General features: G+C 42.8%; 1 protein-coding gene across 3 annotated transcripts in view; it reads left to right on the forward strand.

Annotated features, from left to right (window-relative positions):
- The window catches only part of NOL4 (nucleolar protein 4), a 292716-nt gene that overhangs the window by 40852 nt on the left and 231174 nt on the right, over window positions 1-20690 (forward strand). For all 3 annotated transcript variants that reach the window (XM_006267299.3, XM_006267300.3, XM_019498702.2), the window contains exon 2: window positions 7913-8062. In XM_006267299.3, the coding sequence (XP_006267361.1) occupies window positions 7913-8062 (150 nt within the window). The remainder of the gene's footprint in view (window positions 1-7912; window positions 8063-20690) is intronic.

Genomic DNA, 20690 nt, shown 5'->3' on the forward strand with positions numbered 1-20690 from the left:
TTGCAGGGCTGGCAGGTAGAGGAAACAACAGTTCAGCTGTAGCCTAAAAATGTTTGATAAGGGAAGTTGTTAGCCCCACTGACCACGAGTGCCCCCCTGTTTTATCTGTGGCAGATTAGGGTGTTTTTCCTTGTGGCTGTGTCAGGATTGACTGTGTAGTTTTACTAATAGGTTAGATAATAGATTTGTATAGGATGGTTTCTATGATCCTGCTTCTGGTGGGGGGTCAGATTAGATGATTTCTAAAGGTCCCTTCCAAACCTACTTTTCTGTGATTCTATTGTGACACAAGAAATGTGGTACCTTACAATGTGGTTTTAAAAATAAAAACATTTTAAGAGTACCTAAATGATTTAGGAATCCACATTCCATTCTCAAAAGTTACTTTAAATTAGACTTAGGCTCCTAAATCACTGTTGACAATGAAAATTAGGCTCTTAAGTCATTTGAGGTAAAAACATTCAAAAGTGCCTCAGTAATTTAGAAGGACAAGTCTTACTGACTTCCATGGGGATCTAGGATAGTATATATACCAAAGTCACTTTGAAAATAGGCTTTGGACATCTATGCTAGGGACAGAAGTTATACATAAACTGTTTTAAGTCAACATAAACTGGTTTAAAACTGTAACAAAACAGAAGTTCAGCGCACAAAAAACAGTTTCAAAATGGTTGAAATTGGTTTAAGGTAAACCTGGTTGAATGTAGTACAGGCGACTCTCGCCATTCGCGGGGGATACGTTCTCGTATCCCCTGCAAATGGCAAAATCTGTGAATAAGGCACTGTGTTCACAAACGCAGTCTGTGTTCATGAACACAATACCCCTGGCGGATGGTGGTGGGGCACAGCTCCGGTGGTGATGGTGGGAGTGTGGTGGCAGGAGCTCAGCGGCAGCAAGCGCAGAGCTCCTGAGTAATTCCTGGAAGTGTATAAAGTGTATTTAAAATGCGGGTTCAGCATTCACAAATATTTGAAACTGAGAATGCTAAACCCACAAATAACGAGGGTTTCCTGTATTGAACTTAATTGATTTAGGTCCACCCAGTTTATAAAATTTTTGTCCCAGATCCCTTCCTGGTTCAAGTTAAATCACAGTCCCCCAACATCCCAGGATTCTTGGCAGCCCTGGGCTATGCTGGGCTGTGCTGTCTGCTCCAGAGAGCAGGGCTGCCCCTACTCCCTGGCCAGAGCACTACGGGCTGGCTGACAAGGGGGTGGGGGTGGAAAACCTGGTTGGGTACCTCAGCTGGGTGTGTCTGGGGGTGGGCAGCCCTTGCTAGATATTTCCCTGCTGAAGCAGAGGGGGCAGGGAGCATGAGCGGGGAGGCTCAGGTGGAGGGGAGGGAGTAGGGTTTAAACCCCTTCTCCCAGCAGCATGGGACCCCAGATGGTGACTCCTTGGCAGGGGGCCGTCAGGAGACCAGCAGACTCCATCCCCTCCCACTTCTGGCAGGAGCTGAGGCAAGTAGTAGATGAGGGGGAGGGGGCGTAATTCCTCTCAGCTCCCCTAGGCCATGGGGAGGGGGAAGAGGCTGGGGAACCGGGGCTGGAGAGACCGGTCCCCTGCCACCTGTGAGCACAGAGCCAACCCCTGCAGGACCAGACTGAGATGGGGGAGGTATTGGCAAAGACCTGGCACAATCATCACATGTATGTGCTGGAGATGGAGCTAAGGGAATAGGAGAGGGGCCCAGACTGCATTATAAAGTAGAACCTGTAAAGGTCGGAGACTGGAATACCTAAGTAGAGACAAAAAGCACTGTATGCATGAGAGTCCTGTCAAAGGTGCTATAGGTGATAAGCATACTAATGTCAATTCATTCAATCCAGGAATTTATACACCAACTGCAGATGTTTCCTTAGCCTGACAAAGAGTTTTTAAACCTGAAAGCTTCCTAAGAAAATTTTTTCCAACTATTTAAGTTGGTTTAATAAAAGATATCAGATTTACCCAAAGAACCTTGTCTGCATATATCCTTAGACCAACATGGCTACAACCTACACCCCTGTACTAACAACAAGGCACCCAAGTAGGGGTAGGGAGTGCAAGTTCACCTGTTAAAACCCAAGTAGAGATGAGGCCTGTGGGATCTCCACTGCAACACCTAAGGCCACCTGATGATTCCCCAATAAAGGCTTTCTGAATACCTGGCTGTAAGGAGATACTCTGCCCTCAGGATTACACAAGACTTATGCAAGGCTTTCTCTTGTCTTTTTGGTTTATTACATTCCATTTTAAGTTTGACTGAGTTGTGTGCAGTCTCACTGTTTTACTCAGCTGTATCTTAGCTTAGGCAAAGATTTTTGGTTATTCTTTGTTGTGTGCTTGAGGTTACAAATTGTTGTGTTCAATACATGTTCACTTCAAAGAAAGGACTATTCTTGTTTAAGCTTTTATGAATTCAGTGCCACTACTTCCCCTCCTCCCACCCCCACCTCAGCCTGGCAGGGGCTGTCCTCCCTCTCCTTGAGCAGGGCTAGGGGGGAAGCCTGGTAGGTACTGCCTTCCTGCCTAGGCAGACTAAGGCTGGGGTCCTGTGTGAGCCAGGGAGGGGATTTAAACCCTAACCCTCCAGCATGCTAGCCCTGGGCTGGGGCCTGGCCAATATGCCCCCTCAACTCAAGCAGTTAGTGGGGAAAAGTCTTGGATCTTCAGTCCCTTCCATTTGGCAGTGGCTGGCAGTCTGGGAGGTGTGCTGTAGATCCCCCCAGGTCTGAGCCACTGCAGGCATGTGGCTGCATTTCCTAAATCAAAAGTGAATGTCTGTTCACTTGCTTCTCAGTTTAATCTCTGCAGTTTAAATTAACCTGCAAAGACTGAATTGATTCAGCCTTGGTCTTTTTGACTGCCTGTACTTAGCCCTAGGGATAGGTCTATACAGTCAACTTACTGTGCCCCAGAGCAGAGGTCTTGAGCACTCTGTGCTGCTCTGGGCAGGCTAATTCATAAATTAGATGCACCATAGCTACTTTCATGTAGCATTTGGGGTGTAAAGGGGGAAGCTAATTAGTACAGGTCTATGCCAGTTAGCCTGCACTAAGCTACTTAGCCTCGTTGTCATGCAGCTGTGGTTACACTGCTTCCAGGTTAGGAGGCAGGTTTGCTGGAGCAGGCAACAAGTGTGAGACAGTAAATGTATTATACAAATGTAGCTGAAATCACACATGTAATTTAAAAAATGCTGTCCTTAGGCACTATAGAAAATTTTACTTGGTGTCAACTTTTAAATTAGAGCAGCATGTTAATATTTTAGTCGAGTAGTGATATTAGTGGTGAGGTGGCATAGAGTAGCAAAAACTTAGTATAGCATGGTCCACTTCCAAAATGTGATGATCGGGGTTTGGATTTTATCATTCCCTCTGCCTTTTTCTGACTGGGTTTAGATCATGGTGTTTATTTAATACTGATAAATTATACTGGAATCAGGGTATGGACAAATGTACATTTTAGCTGCTCCAAAAGGGGAGGTGAAACTGCTGCTTGGGAGCACACAGAAGCTGTTATGCTGTAACTGTTAGAGCTGCATGCTCCTGTAGCCATAGAAGTTAGTTAAGTCACTTTAACTTTGAACCTAAAGGAACAGGGATAAGTTAGAGCACATTTGCTACACTTGTATCAGATCATGTGAATGTAACAGTTACAGTATAACAGCTTGTATTGGTATCTTCTGATAGTGATAACATTGATAGGTCTGTCTCTACCAGTGATTCTCAACCAGGGTGCCAGGGCACCTTAGGGTGCTGCAAGATTGTTTTAAGGGTGCCACAAAATGTTGGCACTGTTAGGTGTGAAAACATGATTCAAAAGATAAACCTAGAGGTTTCAAATAGGAAAACATAGGGTTAAAAACATTCTGACCTGTTGTGATCTGAGTCTTTTGCAACAGAAAAATGGCTCTATTATGCGTCTGTAGTAAAAAAATGAGAGAAAACTAAGACCTGGCATTTTCACGGGGTGCCTTGAATAGAGAAAGGTTGAGAACCACTGATCTATATCCTCTCAGTCAAAATCCTTATCCTCATTCAAGTTTATCATCAGAACCTGCCACTGTTGTAATGCTCCAAGGAAACTTCAATTTGATAAGGACTAGGCAGGTGAAATTTCTAACATTTGCACACAAACTACTGGTTTTGTTTTGTTTTTTTATCCCTAATTGCATCTTTCCTTTTCCTTGATGACTTGCTTGCTGATCTTACACACCAATTATGGCTTGTCTTTTAGATTCCAAGCTCTCTCAAACAAGAGCTGTCACTTTATGTTTACAGCACTTAACAGAATGGAGCTTGACCTGACTTTTTTCTAAGGATTACAACAAATATAAATCTTAAATAATAATACTGCCTTCATTTTAAATGTGCCATTTAGTACATGCCATTTATTCTTTTTCTTGGTGTCTGACTAGATTTAAAAATTTGTTTGGATTCCCTGGTATTTGAATTAGAAGTTACAGGTGGCATGGTAGTGAATAGTAAGATTTGACTTGATCATTCTTTTTAAAAGTTGCGACTGCACCACAAAAGCAAAAAGAAATAACACAGCATACTATGGCCACCAAAGACCTCAAAATGCCTTTTCTCACAATTTCCTTTGTGAATATAATCTTGGAATACCTTTCTGATGCTGTGTGTTTCAGCTCTGCTGATATGGCATCTTTGATATTAAATTAATATTGTTGTAATATATTTCCCTTTAATTAAAAGAGAGAACATGCTAGGAAATTTCCTAACAATACTCATTAGTAATACACAGATTAAGTCCTTACCAGCTAATCAACAAAATAGATTTCTAAGTGTTCTGAAAATGTCATGAGATAACACTATCATAATAAGAGTGGTTGGAAACATTATGGAATTCACAGTGTTGTTTGACTAGTAAGCAAGTAATGAAAAAGGTGGGTCAAAACTACAAAGTTTTAATTATAAACTTCCCCAAAGTTTGGAACTGTTCAGTTCCAGGTTTTAGGTTGGACCCATTTTTAACTACAATTTTTAATTGTAGAAACATCTTCAAGGGACATTATGTAATATTGAGAAATGTATTGGTATGACTGGTAACATTATGATCTTTGGGAAGAACGTTCTGTAGAAATGCAAAGCGTTCATATCCACTGTGAATCTCCATAGGAACTTAGATGGAAATGCAATAAAATGAATGCGATGTAACAAAAGACCACAAATAAAAAATTAGATGTTTATGCATACCAAGGAGGCTTTCGGATATAGCTTAATGCAAGTTGAATATTGGTGGGACTACAGTTTGAAGTTAGAGTACAGCCAGTATCTATTAATTTTGTCAGTTTGGGGCTTTCTGTGGTGGTAGAAGTGATCACTGAAAGTGTATTGTTACCAAAAGGTCATTGTGAACCCGTTCCTTAAGTGCATTAATCATTAATAATGGCAAGATGAAACTTGTTAAGTTCTGAGAGCATTTATTACATTAAAAAATACATGTTGGAGGTTTAGGTAGCATTGTTGCCTCTAGACCTAAAGGCAGATTCTGTCTTGGCTTGCAGGTGAAAATGTAGTGGCTGTTCTCATCCTTGTCCACACATGCTTATATTGTATCATAAAGACCAGCCTGATGCCTAGAGTAGGAGACCAGGAGCCTCAAGACTGAGGCTCATTGGCAGGATTATGTGGAGAAACTGGCACAAACTGTGCTTGCACTTTAAGGCTAGTGACAGAAGTGTCCCCTGGCCCCCCAGCCCCACAGTGGGGGAGGAGGAAGAGGGGGAGAGCCCTGCCCACCTCAGCAGCTCCATAACAGTCTGGCCTGGCTTAGGCATGGGAAGCTGGGAGCAATCCAGGTGCACAGCTCCCATGGCCCCAACTTGAGCCCCAGCTGGCTGGGGAGGGCCCTGCCCCCGTAACCTGGCCTCTCTGCACCTGCCCTCAGCAGCACCCACAGGCTGGCCTGGCTCAGCCCCGCAGCCCCAGCTTCAACCCTGGGCAAGGCGGGTGGATGATGGGGATGTGCCAGGCTAGGCCAAGGGGCCCTTCCCAGCTGGATGTGGCTCAGGCTGAGGCCACGGGAGCAGTGTACCTGGGTTGCTCCCAGCTCCCCACACCCAGGCTGAGCCGGGCTGTCACAGAGATGCCGCAGTGGGCAGGGCTCTCCACCTCCTCCTTCTCCCCTGCTGTGGGGCTAGAGGGTGGGGGGCTCTGTTCAGTACTGCCTCGGGGCTCAGGGCTGGAGAGGCACAGTGCTGGGCCTTGCTGTGGGGCAGGGGGTGAAAACCAGCTACAGGAAGCCCTTGGTGGCTTTTTTCCCTAGCAGTACAGAGCCCCCTGGCGGGTGTTCTTAGTTGTGGATACTATGAGCAAACCCTCCACTCTTTAAATTGTGCTTATATGGCATGGGAGGGTCTGGCCAGGGCTCAGGCAGGGGCTGGCTTTCCCCCTACCTCCCTGCTTTGCCTCAGGCTTGGGGCCAGGGTCTGGCCACACCCCTGCTCTCCCTGCTTGACACTTCGGTGCCATCTGGGGGTTGGTGTCTGGCCACGCTCCTCCCTTCCCTCTGAAAAAGCCTGGCAAAGGTTGCTTCCCTCCTCCCTGTCCAGGCATACCCCAGCTGGGGACTGTGCAGGCCCAGCTGGAGGTTTAAACCCCTTCCCAATTGTATTCAGGACCTGTAGGGACCTGGCCACACCCCACTCCCCTCAGTTCATCTTCCCTCCAGTCTTCCAGCCACTGCAGAAGGGAAGGGAGGGCTTGTTCTAGTGCACCATTTCCCAATCTTTTTTGCCCCACAGTACACTTACCTAAATAAAAAAGCATGTGGCCAGCTGGACATCGACTCGTGGGGGGGGGGCACGTGGCCACCTGGACACTGATGGGGAGGGCTGGCATGCAGCCAGCTGGATGACATTTTGAGTTAGAGCTAAGCTCTGTGCCTGGCTGGAGCCACGCTCCCTGTCTGTCTATGTCTGCAGCAGGCGGGAGGTATGGCTGAGCCAGGCAGGGGGTGTAGCCCCAGCGCAAAATGCCGCAGCACATCTGGACGTGCCTGATGGCACACTAGCGTGCCACGGTACACCAGTTGGGAAACGCTGCTCTTCTGATTCCCAAGCTTCTAGCCTGGGCCACTACAGAATTGTGGCTGCATTTCCAGAATTAAAAGTGAAAGCCTAATCACTTACTTCTTGGTTCAGTCTACACAGGTTAGACTAACCTGCAAAGATGAAATCAGTTCAGGCTCAGGCTTTTTGAACATCTGTACTTAGCCTAATTCCTTTCGTTAGCACTAAATTTGCATATAGTTTGAAGAGATCTGATGTGGACAGACTCATCTGAAAGAGAGCTATTGAATTTTGTTCATTTACTCTAAAGATGAATATCTGTAATTTTTTAGAAGTACTGAACATGCGCAGTCCCGTCTCACCTTAAATCAACTTGTACACATCAACAACATGCTGTTACTTGAGTCGGTTTCCTTCATGTTGTGAGAAGCCTTCATACAATAGATTGGCAAATATGTTTTCCAGTGGTGAACCATCTGTGGCAATAACTTCCTTTGCATTAATAGTTATGTGCTATTCAGTTATCAGTGAATTAATACTTTTTATCAGAATAATTCTACAAAATGCTGTTTGGGGATTTGGAGAAACAAGTGTAAATGATTTTTTAACAGATAGCGCAATATAAAGAAAAGTTCTAGATTACATAATATATCAGATCAGCCAAATGATTTATTTTTAAAAGCAGCCTCTTTCAGGATTCTTATGATCTTACATTCATTGTATAATGATGTTACTGTCATTCATTGAATTGTTAAGTATTGTTCTGAAATGGTGAACTTCAGATCTCAATGCAAAGGGTCTTTATCTAATCAGATCTAGCTAAAGGATGTTATGTTATATGATGATCATAATTTATTTATTCATCCTGCCCTCTTTATCCTTTTTTTTTTCAGGATGGTGTAGGTGTAGATGAGAAGCTGTCTTTACGGCGGGTAGCCGTGGTTGAAGATTTCTTTGACATTATCTATTCCATGCATGTGGAAACAGGGCCCAATGGAGAACAAATCAGAAAGCATGCTGGACAAAAGCGAACTTATAAAGCAGTAAGTACAAACAGACAGACCATCTTTGCATGTTCTCTCCAAAGAATAATAATTATTTGGATGTAGCTGCATGATTTGTTTTTCATGGCTGGACTAGAACTATTATACTCCAATACTTTCAGCTTCATTTCTGAGGTCTCTCAATGTATAAGTACCTGAAAACAGAAAGAATAAAAGATATTAGGGTACAATTTTCTGCTGGTGTAATTAGAATCAGCTCTATTGAATGCAATGGAATTCTGCCCACCTATACCAGTAGAAAATTTAGCCTTTATATTGTTATTTGATAGTTTATAAAAATGAAGCTCCAAACTAATTGTATTTTTGAAAATCATTATTAGATCATATTTCACATATTTTTCCAGTTTAGAAAAACTATCAAGATACTAGAACTTAGGCTGGCTTAATAAACTGCTGTACTGCAGTAGATGTCTGAAATCTCCACTATATTTTATTTAACAGTGTGAAAACTTACACCTTCCTAATATCATAGCTGAAAGCAGTAGATTTAGTGGCAAATCTGTTGACGGGCCAGCTGTCATGCCCAAATGAACTGGATTACAAGAAAAATAGTTCTATCTAAATTCCTGAATTGTGCTTTATAGCTTGGACTAGACTCTTCTGGTAAACCTCTGACTTAAAATAATTGTAAATCAATATTTAATGGAGAAATATCTTTCTGCAAAGACAAAATTTTCTTAAAGAGAACTAATAAAATGTTTAGTGCCATTTCCTTTGGTCACTGAAATGTACAACCATGTTTGTGTACTGGTGACCTTCCTCCCACAAATGGCCCCACTGTCTTTAGTCACATGATACAGTCAACCAAGCTTTTGGCACATGAATATACTGGGTTAGAGCAGGAGCATTCAGTAGTTTCCCTTCAGTTAGGGGCTGAACATTGCTCTCCTTTTCTGGAACCACTATGCCAGCTGTTTCCAGCTGTAGTAAACTGAAACTTTGCACACCTGTTAGCCCAGATATAATTTAAAAAAAAACAATAAAAAGGTCAGTTGAGTCATTGTCCACAAAGGGTCAGCAAAAAATATAAAAACTCAACGTTTCAGATACCTATATGTGAAATCAAGCTATTGAATGTAAGAAATAACTAATTTTGTATAATGATCTTTTCAGCTTTAAGTGAAATCTTGCAGATGCACACCTCACTTTATTTTATAGCACATTACTTCCTGTTAAAATATTTTCTTTTTAAACTGTTTTAGTATGGTATATGCAAGATCAGTGCAACATTTTTATAACTTGACAACAGCAATACTATTTTTACTACTTGACCTTAGTAATATTGAGGACTTGCAAAATATAGGTATATGGGAATACAGTTTTAGTCATTGTGACAGACTATACCAAATTTTGTAGTGTTCTTCCTATGTGAACAAACAGTAACTGTCTAAATTAATTTTCATGTGTCACTTTAGCAAGTTCTGTAGCTTGGTCTTCAGTAGTAAAAGGCATTACTAAAAAGTAGTCTTATTTGAATTGTCCACTAGGTATACATTAGTTTTACTACTAGAGTGATTAGTTGTAAAGAACAGACACTTGCCTCATTAATTTAAAAAAATACTTCATTTAGTAGGCTAATACACAAGTATATTGAATGTTATTGCCTATAAATAAAGTACTTTATGGAGTAATACTGAAAATATTTACCAAGTATATTCACCACCATTTACTATCCAATAGATGTCAACTGGATTGGGCATTTATGTATTATGAATAGCATAGAATGGCAGCTAATGTGGTGATGAGAACATTTTATGTAGATTAACTTGTTCAGTAGTTTCATTTGATGTTAATTTTTATTATGCTGGTGACATGAGTTTATTACCTACTTATCAACTGATGGTGCAGCAGTCCAAGTGCAAGTTTCTGTGTAATTACCAACATTTGAAATATGTGTGCATTAGTTTTATTTATAAAATGCATCCAACTACACGTCACTTACATGTCCCGAGGACAGGATGAATATATGTCATTAAAATAATTGTATGATGTCGCGGCGCACCTTGCTGCCCCGCTCCTAGAGAGGGAAAAACTACTGGGGAAAAGCCCTAGCAGCGATAATGAGTACAGCTGTGGGTTGCCAGGGCGACTAATAAGAGTCAGCTGCCTGTAGGGGGCAGGGCCTGGCTCCTATAAAGCCAAGAGTCAAGGCCAGGCTAGCAGTTCTCTGCCAGCGGCCAGGGAGGTAGGAGCTCCTGGAGCTAGGAGGCGAGCAATGCAGGAACGGCTCTAGCTGAGAGAAGGATGGCAGCTCTGAGAGGTTTGAGCACCATGGTTTAGCCAGGAGGCTTTATGTTTGAGTTATAGCCAGGAGGCTCGAGTTTATGTTCAGGCTTTGATTTTACACCGGTGGTTTGGGTGAGGCTATAGGGGTTGGAGGAGGCCTCATAGGGACCCCAGAGGTGTGGGGGCCCTAGCGCCAAGAGGGCGCATTATCCTCAAAGGGACCCACAGTGGTGTGGGGGCCCTAGCACCAGTGAGGGGCGCAACTTGCGGGGTGTGTAGACCCCAGCCCAGAGAGGGGCATTTAAAGAGCCCAGTGTGGGCACAGCAAGTCCCAAAAGAGGGGCGATTTTATTAGAAAGCCCAGGCTGGGCATAGAGAGCCCCAAACAGGGGGCGGTATTATTAAGGAGCCCAGCGGTGGGCCCGGAAGGTCCCAGAGAAAGGGGGACCATGGCGAGGCCCAACACGGGCAATGCTTGAGAGGCCCAAGGGGACAATACGTGAGAGGCCCAAGAGGGGCCAGATTGAGAAGCCCAGGATGGGCATAGTGAGCCCGATAACAGGCTAGCATTATGGAAAACCCAGGACAGGGGCAGGGTGCTGCGGTGGACCCCGATCAAAGGGGTTAGCAGCACAGCGTCCCAGAGAAGGGCAGTGCTGCAGTGGTCCCCAGGAAGAGGGGATAGCAGCACAGTGCGCCCAGCCAACGAGAGGTTAGTAGTGCGGTGGGCCTAAAAGACCGGTGGCTCGAGAGGACGTCCCAAAGTGGACTAGATTATTTTAGAGAAGGCCCAGAGTGGGCCTCAAGAGTCCCAGTGAGGGGCACTGTATATTAGAGAGAGCCCGGAGTGGGCTAGATTACAGAGGAGGCCTGGGGAAGCGGGCGTGTTGACAGACCAATGTCTAGGACAACTATGAGGCTTGGGGCGTGGTATTAGGGGTTGGTAGGAGCCATGCATAGCCCATAAGGCTAGGGTGCCTGGGGAGCACCCATCATATCGGGAGACCCCCAGGGGGTCTGGGAACACACGGGGACAGAGGTCCCAGCTATCCGTGCCCAGGGAGTCGTAAGGCAGTCTCCCAACGTATACTAAACAGCAAAGATGTGGCGGGCATGAATCGAGGGTGCCCTTGGGCTGAATTGGCATGGAGAGAGGGCCTTAAGCAGATCACGGCCCTCCTATAGGACCCCACCATGACATATGAAAAAAACAAAAACTTCAGAGCAAACACATACCAACTGTTGCCACTCTACTCCTAGCTGGGAACTTGATTACAGGAAAGAGGCCCAGACTTTGCTGGACTAACTGAGGAAGCAAATTTCAGTGTCCTAGACTCGCAACTCAGAACCTCTTGTCCCAAGATGGTTAAATCAAGGGTCTATTGGTTTGAGCTACCTAGCTGACTTCTGTTGCTGTAGTGTGTCCCAGGCAACTGGCTCAAACCATTTAAAACTCTTTACAAAATGAAGCTAGTTCTATAGCTGGTCTAGTACTAGTTGAATCAAAATGGTGAAGAATTATTTTCCATGAGTAAGTATTTATTAAAGAGTTTAGGTGAACTGTTTTCAGAGGAGAGGTAGTTCACAAAATGCACAGAAGCTATTTTGTGGCTGGTTTTTCACAAGTTATGCCATGCCATTAGATGTATGGCACTGCTTCTGCTTCCTGATAGGATAACTGATTTTTTTTTTTTTTTGAGGAAGGAGTGATTAAGAGAAAAATCTGAAAGCCAATTCTCCTTTGTTAGTGTAAATTAATTAATTTGGTGAGGGCAGGGTGGGGAGAGGGGGAAATTCAAAAATACTTCCAGAAATTCTAGCAGCTCTTCGAATACTTGTAAATAATGAATAGTATGACTCCCACATATAGCAGCAAGTAGTTTATTTGCTTATACAGTTCCATGTTCGTGTTTTTTAATTATTCAATCAGCTGTAGTCAAAAGTATGAATGGTGTCCAAGTCTGATTAGAATAGTAATGATATTGTCAAAGACATAATAACTTCACTTAACTATGGTTTGTATTTATGTGGTAAAGCAAGTCATATAAGAAAAATATGAATCTTCTCCCATTCTCTGATCTGAACCGAGTCTAGGACTTCTTCAGTTTTGAAAGAGAGCTCTCTATTTCCCCTCGTTCTTTCCCAGATGCTAACATGGTAGTGTGCAAGTCTGTCATGCTGAAAGCAGGCCCAGTAGTCCATGCTGGCTTCGTTTGTAAATTAAGCATCCCTATTATTCTTTACAGGACTTTAAGTTGCAAACCTTTTTGGAAGTGAATGGGCATGTGCATCTTCATATGGATTGATGCTCCTTTTTAAATGTGCATTAAATCCAGTACCTCCAATATGAAGTACTAAATTAATGTGCATTAGACTGCGCTAATGCACAGTAGTGCATTTGCATGCTTTCTTAGTGACACAATGCTCAGTAGACTATTTTACTGTGCATTAGCATAATGTCACGGTTTCTTACGTAACACTTTAATGCACAGTAAAATAGTGTACTGCGCATTAAAGCACACGTGTAGCTGAGCTCAATGACATCTTCACAATTAATTTATGGAGGACTTAGCATAACACTGCTGCCCAGGAAGATAACTGTTATTTGGGAGCCCTAGTATTTTAGAGTGAGCCATTGTAAATTTCATCAGCTGAAAAATATGCTAAAGAAACAGCAGGATCCCTCAATATAGATTCTGTAAATTGCTTCTGAAAACACCTATACTACAAATGCAGTTTTACAGTAAAGTCACATTCTTCTACCTCTACTTGCAGTACCTTCTACTGATCGCACAAATCATTTTATCTAAGAATTTTCACAGTACATTAACTAAAAAATAAGAGCAAGTTTCCAGTATCAATAACGTGGAGAAGAAGTAGAATATACTGAAACTGGTTGACAGTATGCAGCACTCAGTATTCCTCCCTGCACACCTGGAGGCTCCAAAAGGTATTCTCCTGCCTTGAGGCAGAGTTCTTTCTAGAGCATTGGTTGCAAGCCCATTATGGGTACAGACATCAATACCTGAGAGGAATCTTGCAATGGCAAAATGGGGGAAAAAAGAGAGGTTGATGGAAAAGCTCAAGAGAACAGGTTTTTTTTAAAAGATTTTGTTAAAATAGTTTGTTATAACAGCAAATAACATAACATTAAGTAGTAAACAATGCTTTCACTAAAACACCATTTCACTGTTGAAGGAGTAAGAAATTAAATGAAGGCCTGCCTGATTTAAATGCAAGAAGTTTGGTTGTTGATTGTTTTCTTTTTCCCTGAGAAGGCAATGTAGGGAAACGCATGATAGTCTCAGCCTAATTCTTGTGGGGAGCAAAAGAAGTATACCATTTTTTTGTAGGCTCTGGACTGTGCCTCAGACTGTAGACTGGTTGAAAGTTTGATTAGGAAATTAGACTCAAGTCCATTTACGTCACTCCCAGGAAACAGGACACACTGCTTGGTTCTTGTGCAGACAGGTGACCCTTGAACCTTCTTCTTGAACCTGACTAAACCAGACTAAAATTAAGCCATGGTGTAACTGTATTGAATTCAATGGCCTGTAAACATTGGTGCTTACTTTTGCTTGTCTTCTCATTTCTTCCCCCTCTCACCCTTTCCCCCGCTTTACAGCAACGATAAAAAAAAATGTATATTTAGTCTTATTACTGAGTTTACTCAGGAAACTCAGTAGTCTTAGTCTTATTACTTGTTAGTAACACTTGTTAGATTAGAACTCAGGAGTACAGTCAAAGCCTGATTTGCTAATGTTAGCTTAGTATTACACTCAGCTACCTCCCAAACTGAAATAAAGTATTGGTAAATTTAGGGCCTCAGATGTGTTTTGCAGAAGTCTTAATATCTTTATTTTACATTTTTTGTATATACTTTGACATTATCCAGGAACCAGGAGCAGAGTGGTAATTTCTCAGGTTAAAACACAATAAAATCTAACTAACTTTTATGTGTTCTGGAATTAAATAATATGGTTTCTTGTGGCCTATCCAGATCATTGGTCTGCTTTATGTTACCTGGTGGTTCTTTGTGAAAATGCTCAAAAGGGAACAAGGAACTTTAAAGAGGAAAAGAAACTTCATTGGTCTAAATATGCCTGTCCTGTTTCAGTTCATTTATTCCTTTTTCATTCCTGATTTTTATATTTAGTTCTTAGGGGTTTTGGGCTATCAATGATTTAAAAAGAATGTAAGACCAGTTCTTTCCACAAAATCATTCTTTAGAAGTAATATTCATAGTATTTAGCACTTATATTCAAATGCATATTAAGCTGTCTTGGATCCAGGCCCAATGGTGTGTGGGGTTCAGAGGTTCATACACATTATACTTTTGTTACTAGCAGCATTCACTTCATTCTTGTTGGTTTCTATATTGTTAGAGAAGGTAGTGTGTAGTTATAGCAAGATTGTGAATGTAAGTAAAGCTTCTGAGTGAGTCATGTTGCTCGGAAAAGGCCAGAATGCAGCATGGACTTAGAGGGATGACCTAGGATTTGTTGTATTCAGATCTGTTATCCCTCAGGGTTCTGTTCCCTGTTGCATCACTGTATTTCCCTTTCTCCTGACAAGAGAAAGCAGTGGACTTCTCTAGGTCAGTGTTGTTCAAACTGTGGCAGGTGGGTGACTTCCAGATGGTATGTGAGAGGAAGGAGTAGGACAACAGAAAGAAAAAGTGAAATATAAATGGAGGATTGGGGTGGGGGGCAGAACAAATGAAGCACAACTCCATAATAATGTGTCATAGGTTGTTGAAGAGATGATAGTGTGATTTTTAGTCATATAAAGTGTTACTGTGTTATCCATAACACCAAATCATAGGTCTAAACAGCCATATGGCAAAGTTAGATGGTTGGTTGCCCCTTCTGGCAATACAAAGATGTTTGAAAGCCAGTGTGATCAGATACCTGAGTATTTCTCTAGTGTCAAACGGATCAGTCACTGGGCCTGTGCTGTTCCCTGACATGGAGAGCATGTCAGGGTTACGGCTGGAGGACAGAGGGTAGTGCAATCCCCACACGACGTAACAGCCCTTTGTGATCCATTGCAAGCCAAAATAAGTCAGGCACAATGCTTTATATTGTACCAGGATCAAAAATGGCCTTAAGTAGTCTTCAAAATCAAAAGCACATTTGCCTTCTTCTAGGTCTAATGCTGAGCACAGTTAAGCCACACTTGAGGAGCAAGCCTTACATTTTGAAGCACTTTTCCTTTTTCTTGTGTTTCCCCACACAAATTAGCTCTTAACATAGCTCTTTTTCCTTTTCCTTTGGTTTTCATCTAACTTACAATAATACAGGGGATGACTTACAATAACTGCAGTGTGACATGGGGACCTTGCTGTGTATGGTTGCTAGAGCGAAAGCTAAAGAGAACAAGACAATCACAGGGGATTTAGTACCAACTTAATCAAAGCCATATGGAGCTGTCGTAGGTGTTGAGCCCTTTAAGGACAGTTAGGCTCAGCCCTGCCTGTGAGGGACCAGTTATTCCACAGCTGGTTCTGATTACGTGGGGATCAGTTATCAGACTCATGTGGGAAGGAGATGGCTGGTTGCCCTGGTTGGAAAGCTCAGCTGAAGGGGAGTAGTTGTCATAGAATCATAGAAAATCATAATCATAGAAGATTAGGGTTGGAAGGGACCTCAGGAGCTCATCCAGTCCAACCCCCTGCTCAAAGCAGGACCAACCCCAAGTAGGTCATCCCAGCCAGAGCTTTGTCCAGGCAGGTTTTGAAACCCCCTCAAGGATGGAGCTTCTACCACCTCTCTGGACAACCTGTCCCTTTTCACTGGGGTAGAAACTGGTGTAGCAAGGGGTAGTAGGCTTTAAAGAGGGACATCCTGAGCAGATAGTCTGGAGTTGGACTGGGAATAAATTTTCGGCTGTGGAGATCTGAACCTGGGTAAGGAATGCAGGGAGAGAGTGTGTTTTGGGAATAGCCAGTGTTCTGTAAGAGAAAAGATCAAAAGGATAATTGAAGAGGTGTGTCTCCTTTGGGGTTGTTATTTTCCTTGCCAGTCCTAGGTAGGGTATGGATAATTGCCTAAAGATGTAGGTGGTCACAAGAGGCTGATAAGCAAAGGGACTATATCTAGCCAAAAAGTGGAAGGCAAGTTAAAACCTTAAGACTGTTGTCAGGCAGACGGAGTATTCTTCATTTGGAGCTCTATTATAACTTAAGTCATCACTGCACCATGACCAGACCCTGTTGCCACGGAAGGATGGGGAAGAAACTGAGTCTAGTGAGCAGTGCCATATCAGGTCACAAGGGGCTGCTACAGAAAGTGACCCTGTAACACACCTGTATGCTGTTTTCTCTAACTCTCTATTCAAACTATTCTCTCATTCTACCAGTGTAAATTCAAAATTTCCCTATTGAAGTCAGTAATCTAGGTAAGTCAGTGTGTAAGTTAGACTAAATTCTTCAGGCAGGTATAAAACTATGTGGTTAACATTTACACAACTGCAATTACAAGTGCAACTATAAATAATCATCAAAACAGAAATATTTTGTGTTCCCAAAAAGCACATCTTTTTATTTTATTTGAAAAAATAACCTGTGAACAAAGAGTAGTGGAGTTTGTTTTCCTGCCATGGTTAGCCAACGTTTCCCACACATTTCCCACAGGATCGGATACAGTGCTAATTTAAGTCATGAATGACTAAAAATGATTCCAGGAGAGGGAGCAGTACAAGCGTTTAATTTGCAACTACCACATCTCCTATGCTCCTTGTGCTTTCCCAAGACTGGGATGATTCTGGTCTGGGCAAAGTGTGTGCTGCTCCAGTCCTCCCATTCCTGGGGGGACTGGAGTATCAGGCAAAGCCCCCCAACAGGCTTCTCATACCAGGGACTCCAGAATGAGAAGTGGGTAGCAGACTTGAGGTGCCATTCCTCCATCTCGCTTCTGGTGCCTGGGAGCTGAGTAGACAGAATAACCCTGCTGTGTGGAAAGCTGGCAGGGAGCAGCTGGTAACTACTCCTTTTCTCCCCCCTTGGTTCATGGGAGGGGCAGGAACAGCTCCCCCTGTGCCTTCTCCATTTTGGGATGACCCCAGTTTCTGGAAGGCCTTTGCTCTTCCTGGTCCCTGGGAGGAGTTAAGCCATGAGGAAGCATACAAGTGGTTGTTCTCCTGGGAGAAACTCTAACTGGGTACAGAGGGAAGAAGTGTGTGTGTGTGTGTGTGTGTGTGTGTGTGTGTGTGTGTGTGTGTGTGTGTGTGTGTAATATATATATTATGCACATACTATCTCTCTCTCTTTTCCTATACATGAGTTGTTAATGTTGTTGCCAGTCAAAGGAAAGTTATTAGGATGAAATTCTCTGATTGTGTAGGTGGCACAGGTGGAATAGAGGTTCAACATGCTAATATTGGTTATGGGAGCAATACATGGAGGTGTAGCAGTTCACCCAATTGGCACAAAAATAGTTTTTTCATTTGAGTGATTTATTTTGCCCTTCATCTTCCCTCCCACCCTCTCAGGTAAGTGTACAGTGAAACATCTATCATAGCTTAGGAGAAATAAGATCATGCAAACATCTTGTTCAGTTCCTTGTTAGTATTCTGCCTACTGCCTTCAGGGAACTGGTACTCGAAGCTACCATATTCCTATGTGGCGCTGCTTCAGTAGCTAGTACAGAGGTAGAACAGAATAATTGTATCTTGTTCTTGGTTCAGAACAAGGACTGCAATTGTGCCCTGACTTTGCAAAGGTCTCAAAGTATAGAAAGACTCCTTGCGCCTTCCTTCACACAAGCATGCAGGGCCAACCAGTGTGATAAACCCCCTGCAAGTCTGTCTGTATTTGCTAGTCTTATTTTGGCCTCTTGCCCAGGAAGAGGATAGCACACCTTGACTTCCACCACTGATTTACACACTGGTCATCAAGTGATTTGGTTCAGTTACCCATTTGATGATGTGGGGCCTTGAACTATATTATTACTTTTTTTTCTTCCTTCTATTTTGTCCTTATCTGATCATTTAAAAAAGAAACAAAATACCAATCGTTTTTTAAAAACATCTCTTCCATGTCTGAAATGGAAACTGTACAACATGAAAAAGAAAGAAGCCAAACTCAACAGCGACATATTTTCTAAGCCTTTGCAAGAAACACAACTTCATTCCCCGAGGACTAAACATCTACAATCCCCTGACTACTACAAACAACTCCAAATATGCTTCACAGCTATGCAGAAGAACTTCAGAGAAACTTAGAAATCATCTACTTCACCTACTGTACTCCACAAGAGACCAACTCAGGAAGGAAATCACCATATACTACAACAACTTAAAAGACAGAAATCCATGCATGTTCCCTGACAATATACAGTGGATACAAAGAGACTACGAAAAACTTTCTACAGCATTCATCCTACATAAAAAGAAGAAATGGAACAAATTACTCCAAGAACAAGCTCCCCAGCCACAAAACAACCATCAGAGGAACAACACCAACACCTTACAACATTTCAACCTCAGACTTGATCAAACTGAAAGCAGCAACCAACCCACAAATATTATCAATCTCTCCACACACACGCTTACCAAAACTGAAAAATCTGTCCTCTCTAAAGGTCTAAATTTCTGTCCAGAAAAATACCCTAATAAAATACTTCAATGTGGAGAACTAGGAGAATTCTTCCGACGCCTGCGCCTCAAAGAATATTTCCATGACCAAACTGAACCCACTCCCAACAGCAACTCATCCTCTGACAACCTTCAGGAAAGGATCAATGCCAAAAAGCCCCCAAAAAATCAGATTGGACACCTCACAGTGGACGAAACCCTACCATTGACAGCTACATTGACTGCTTCAGGGAAAGAATGAACAATGAAATAATCACCGACACACGCCACCACAACAACCTCTCTCTACCAGAGAAAAAGGCCATAGAATCTCTAAGATCTAACCACCAAATAGTAATAAAACCAGCAGATAAAGGAGGAGCCATATATAATCCTCACGGTTTAGGATGACTAAAGGAAGCCAAGAGACAGCTCTCTGACACCACCTACTACAAAAGAACTACAAGAAGATCCTACTCCCCTCTTCACCAAAAAACTCAACAATACCATCAAATCATTCCCATCAAGACTACAAGAAAAACTACAGACCTTGATCCCCCCGCTACCTAACCTGGGGACTTTTTACATGCTCCCTAAAAATCCACAAACAAGGGAACCCTGGCAGACCTATCATATCCAACCATGGGACCCTAACTGAGGAAATATCAAGTTTCGTTGAATCAATCCTAAAACCGCTACAGAGCAAGTTTTGTACAAGACACCACAGACTTGCTACAGAAATTTAAAAACATAGACCACCTTCCCAGCAACACACTCCTAGCCACCTTGGACATTACCAGCCTATATACCAACATCCCACACCAGGATGACATCCAAGCCTGCCTTACATATCTACAGGAACAAGATTACAACTCAGAATACAGACCCAAAGATATTACTGACCTTATACACTTCATCCTCACACACAACAATTTCACTTTTAATAATCAACACTTCCTCCAGACGATGAGAACAGCTATGGGCACTAAAATGGCCCCACAGTATGCCAACCTTTTTATGAGCCACCTAGAAGAAGACTTCCTCAAGAACTGCACCATCAAACCCTTGCTATACTTAAGATACATTGATGACATCTTCATCATTTGGACTGAAAACCTACAATCTCTGATTGAGTTCCATCAGAAATTCAACAGTCACCATCCCTCCATCCCACTTTCTTTAGAATACTCCAGCACCAACATCTCCTTTTTAGACGCAATGATCAGTATCCAGAAGGGTAAAGGGTAAAGACCACAGTATACAAGAAACCCACAGACCAACATACATATCTGTGCAGAACCAGCAATCGCCCTAAACACACCAAAAAAGCTGTGATATACAGCCAAGCCCTCAGATACCACCGCATTTGTACTGAAGAGAACACCCGGGATCGCCACCTCACCAATCTTAAAAAGGCTTTCACCCAACAAGGACACTTGTCCAGAGAGAGAGATCGCACGTTTGAAAGAGCCACCCGGATACCACGTGAGGAACTGCTGTAGTTCAGAGGAAAACCCCTCACAAGTCACACACTGCTGGTTATGACATATCACCCCTCCCTTGAACCTGTACAGAAAATCCTCAAAAAATTGTAACCCATACTAGAAAGAGACCCTATTCTTAAAAAGATCTTCCCAGAGCCACCCATCCTAGCCTTCAAAAAAGCACCGAACCTCGCCAACCTCATCACTAGAAGCAAACTTCCTCAAGCCCAGAATGCACCGAAAGGATCCATACCGTGCCATGACAAGAAATGCAAAACCTGCCAACACATCTCCACCACCCCCACTGTTACTACACCCCACAA

Source organism: Alligator mississippiensis, chromosome 3, assembly GCF_030867095.1.
Source record: "Alligator mississippiensis isolate rAllMis1 chromosome 3, rAllMis1, whole genome shotgun sequence".
Lineage (NCBI taxonomy): Eukaryota > Metazoa > Chordata > Crocodylia > Alligatoridae > Alligator > Alligator mississippiensis.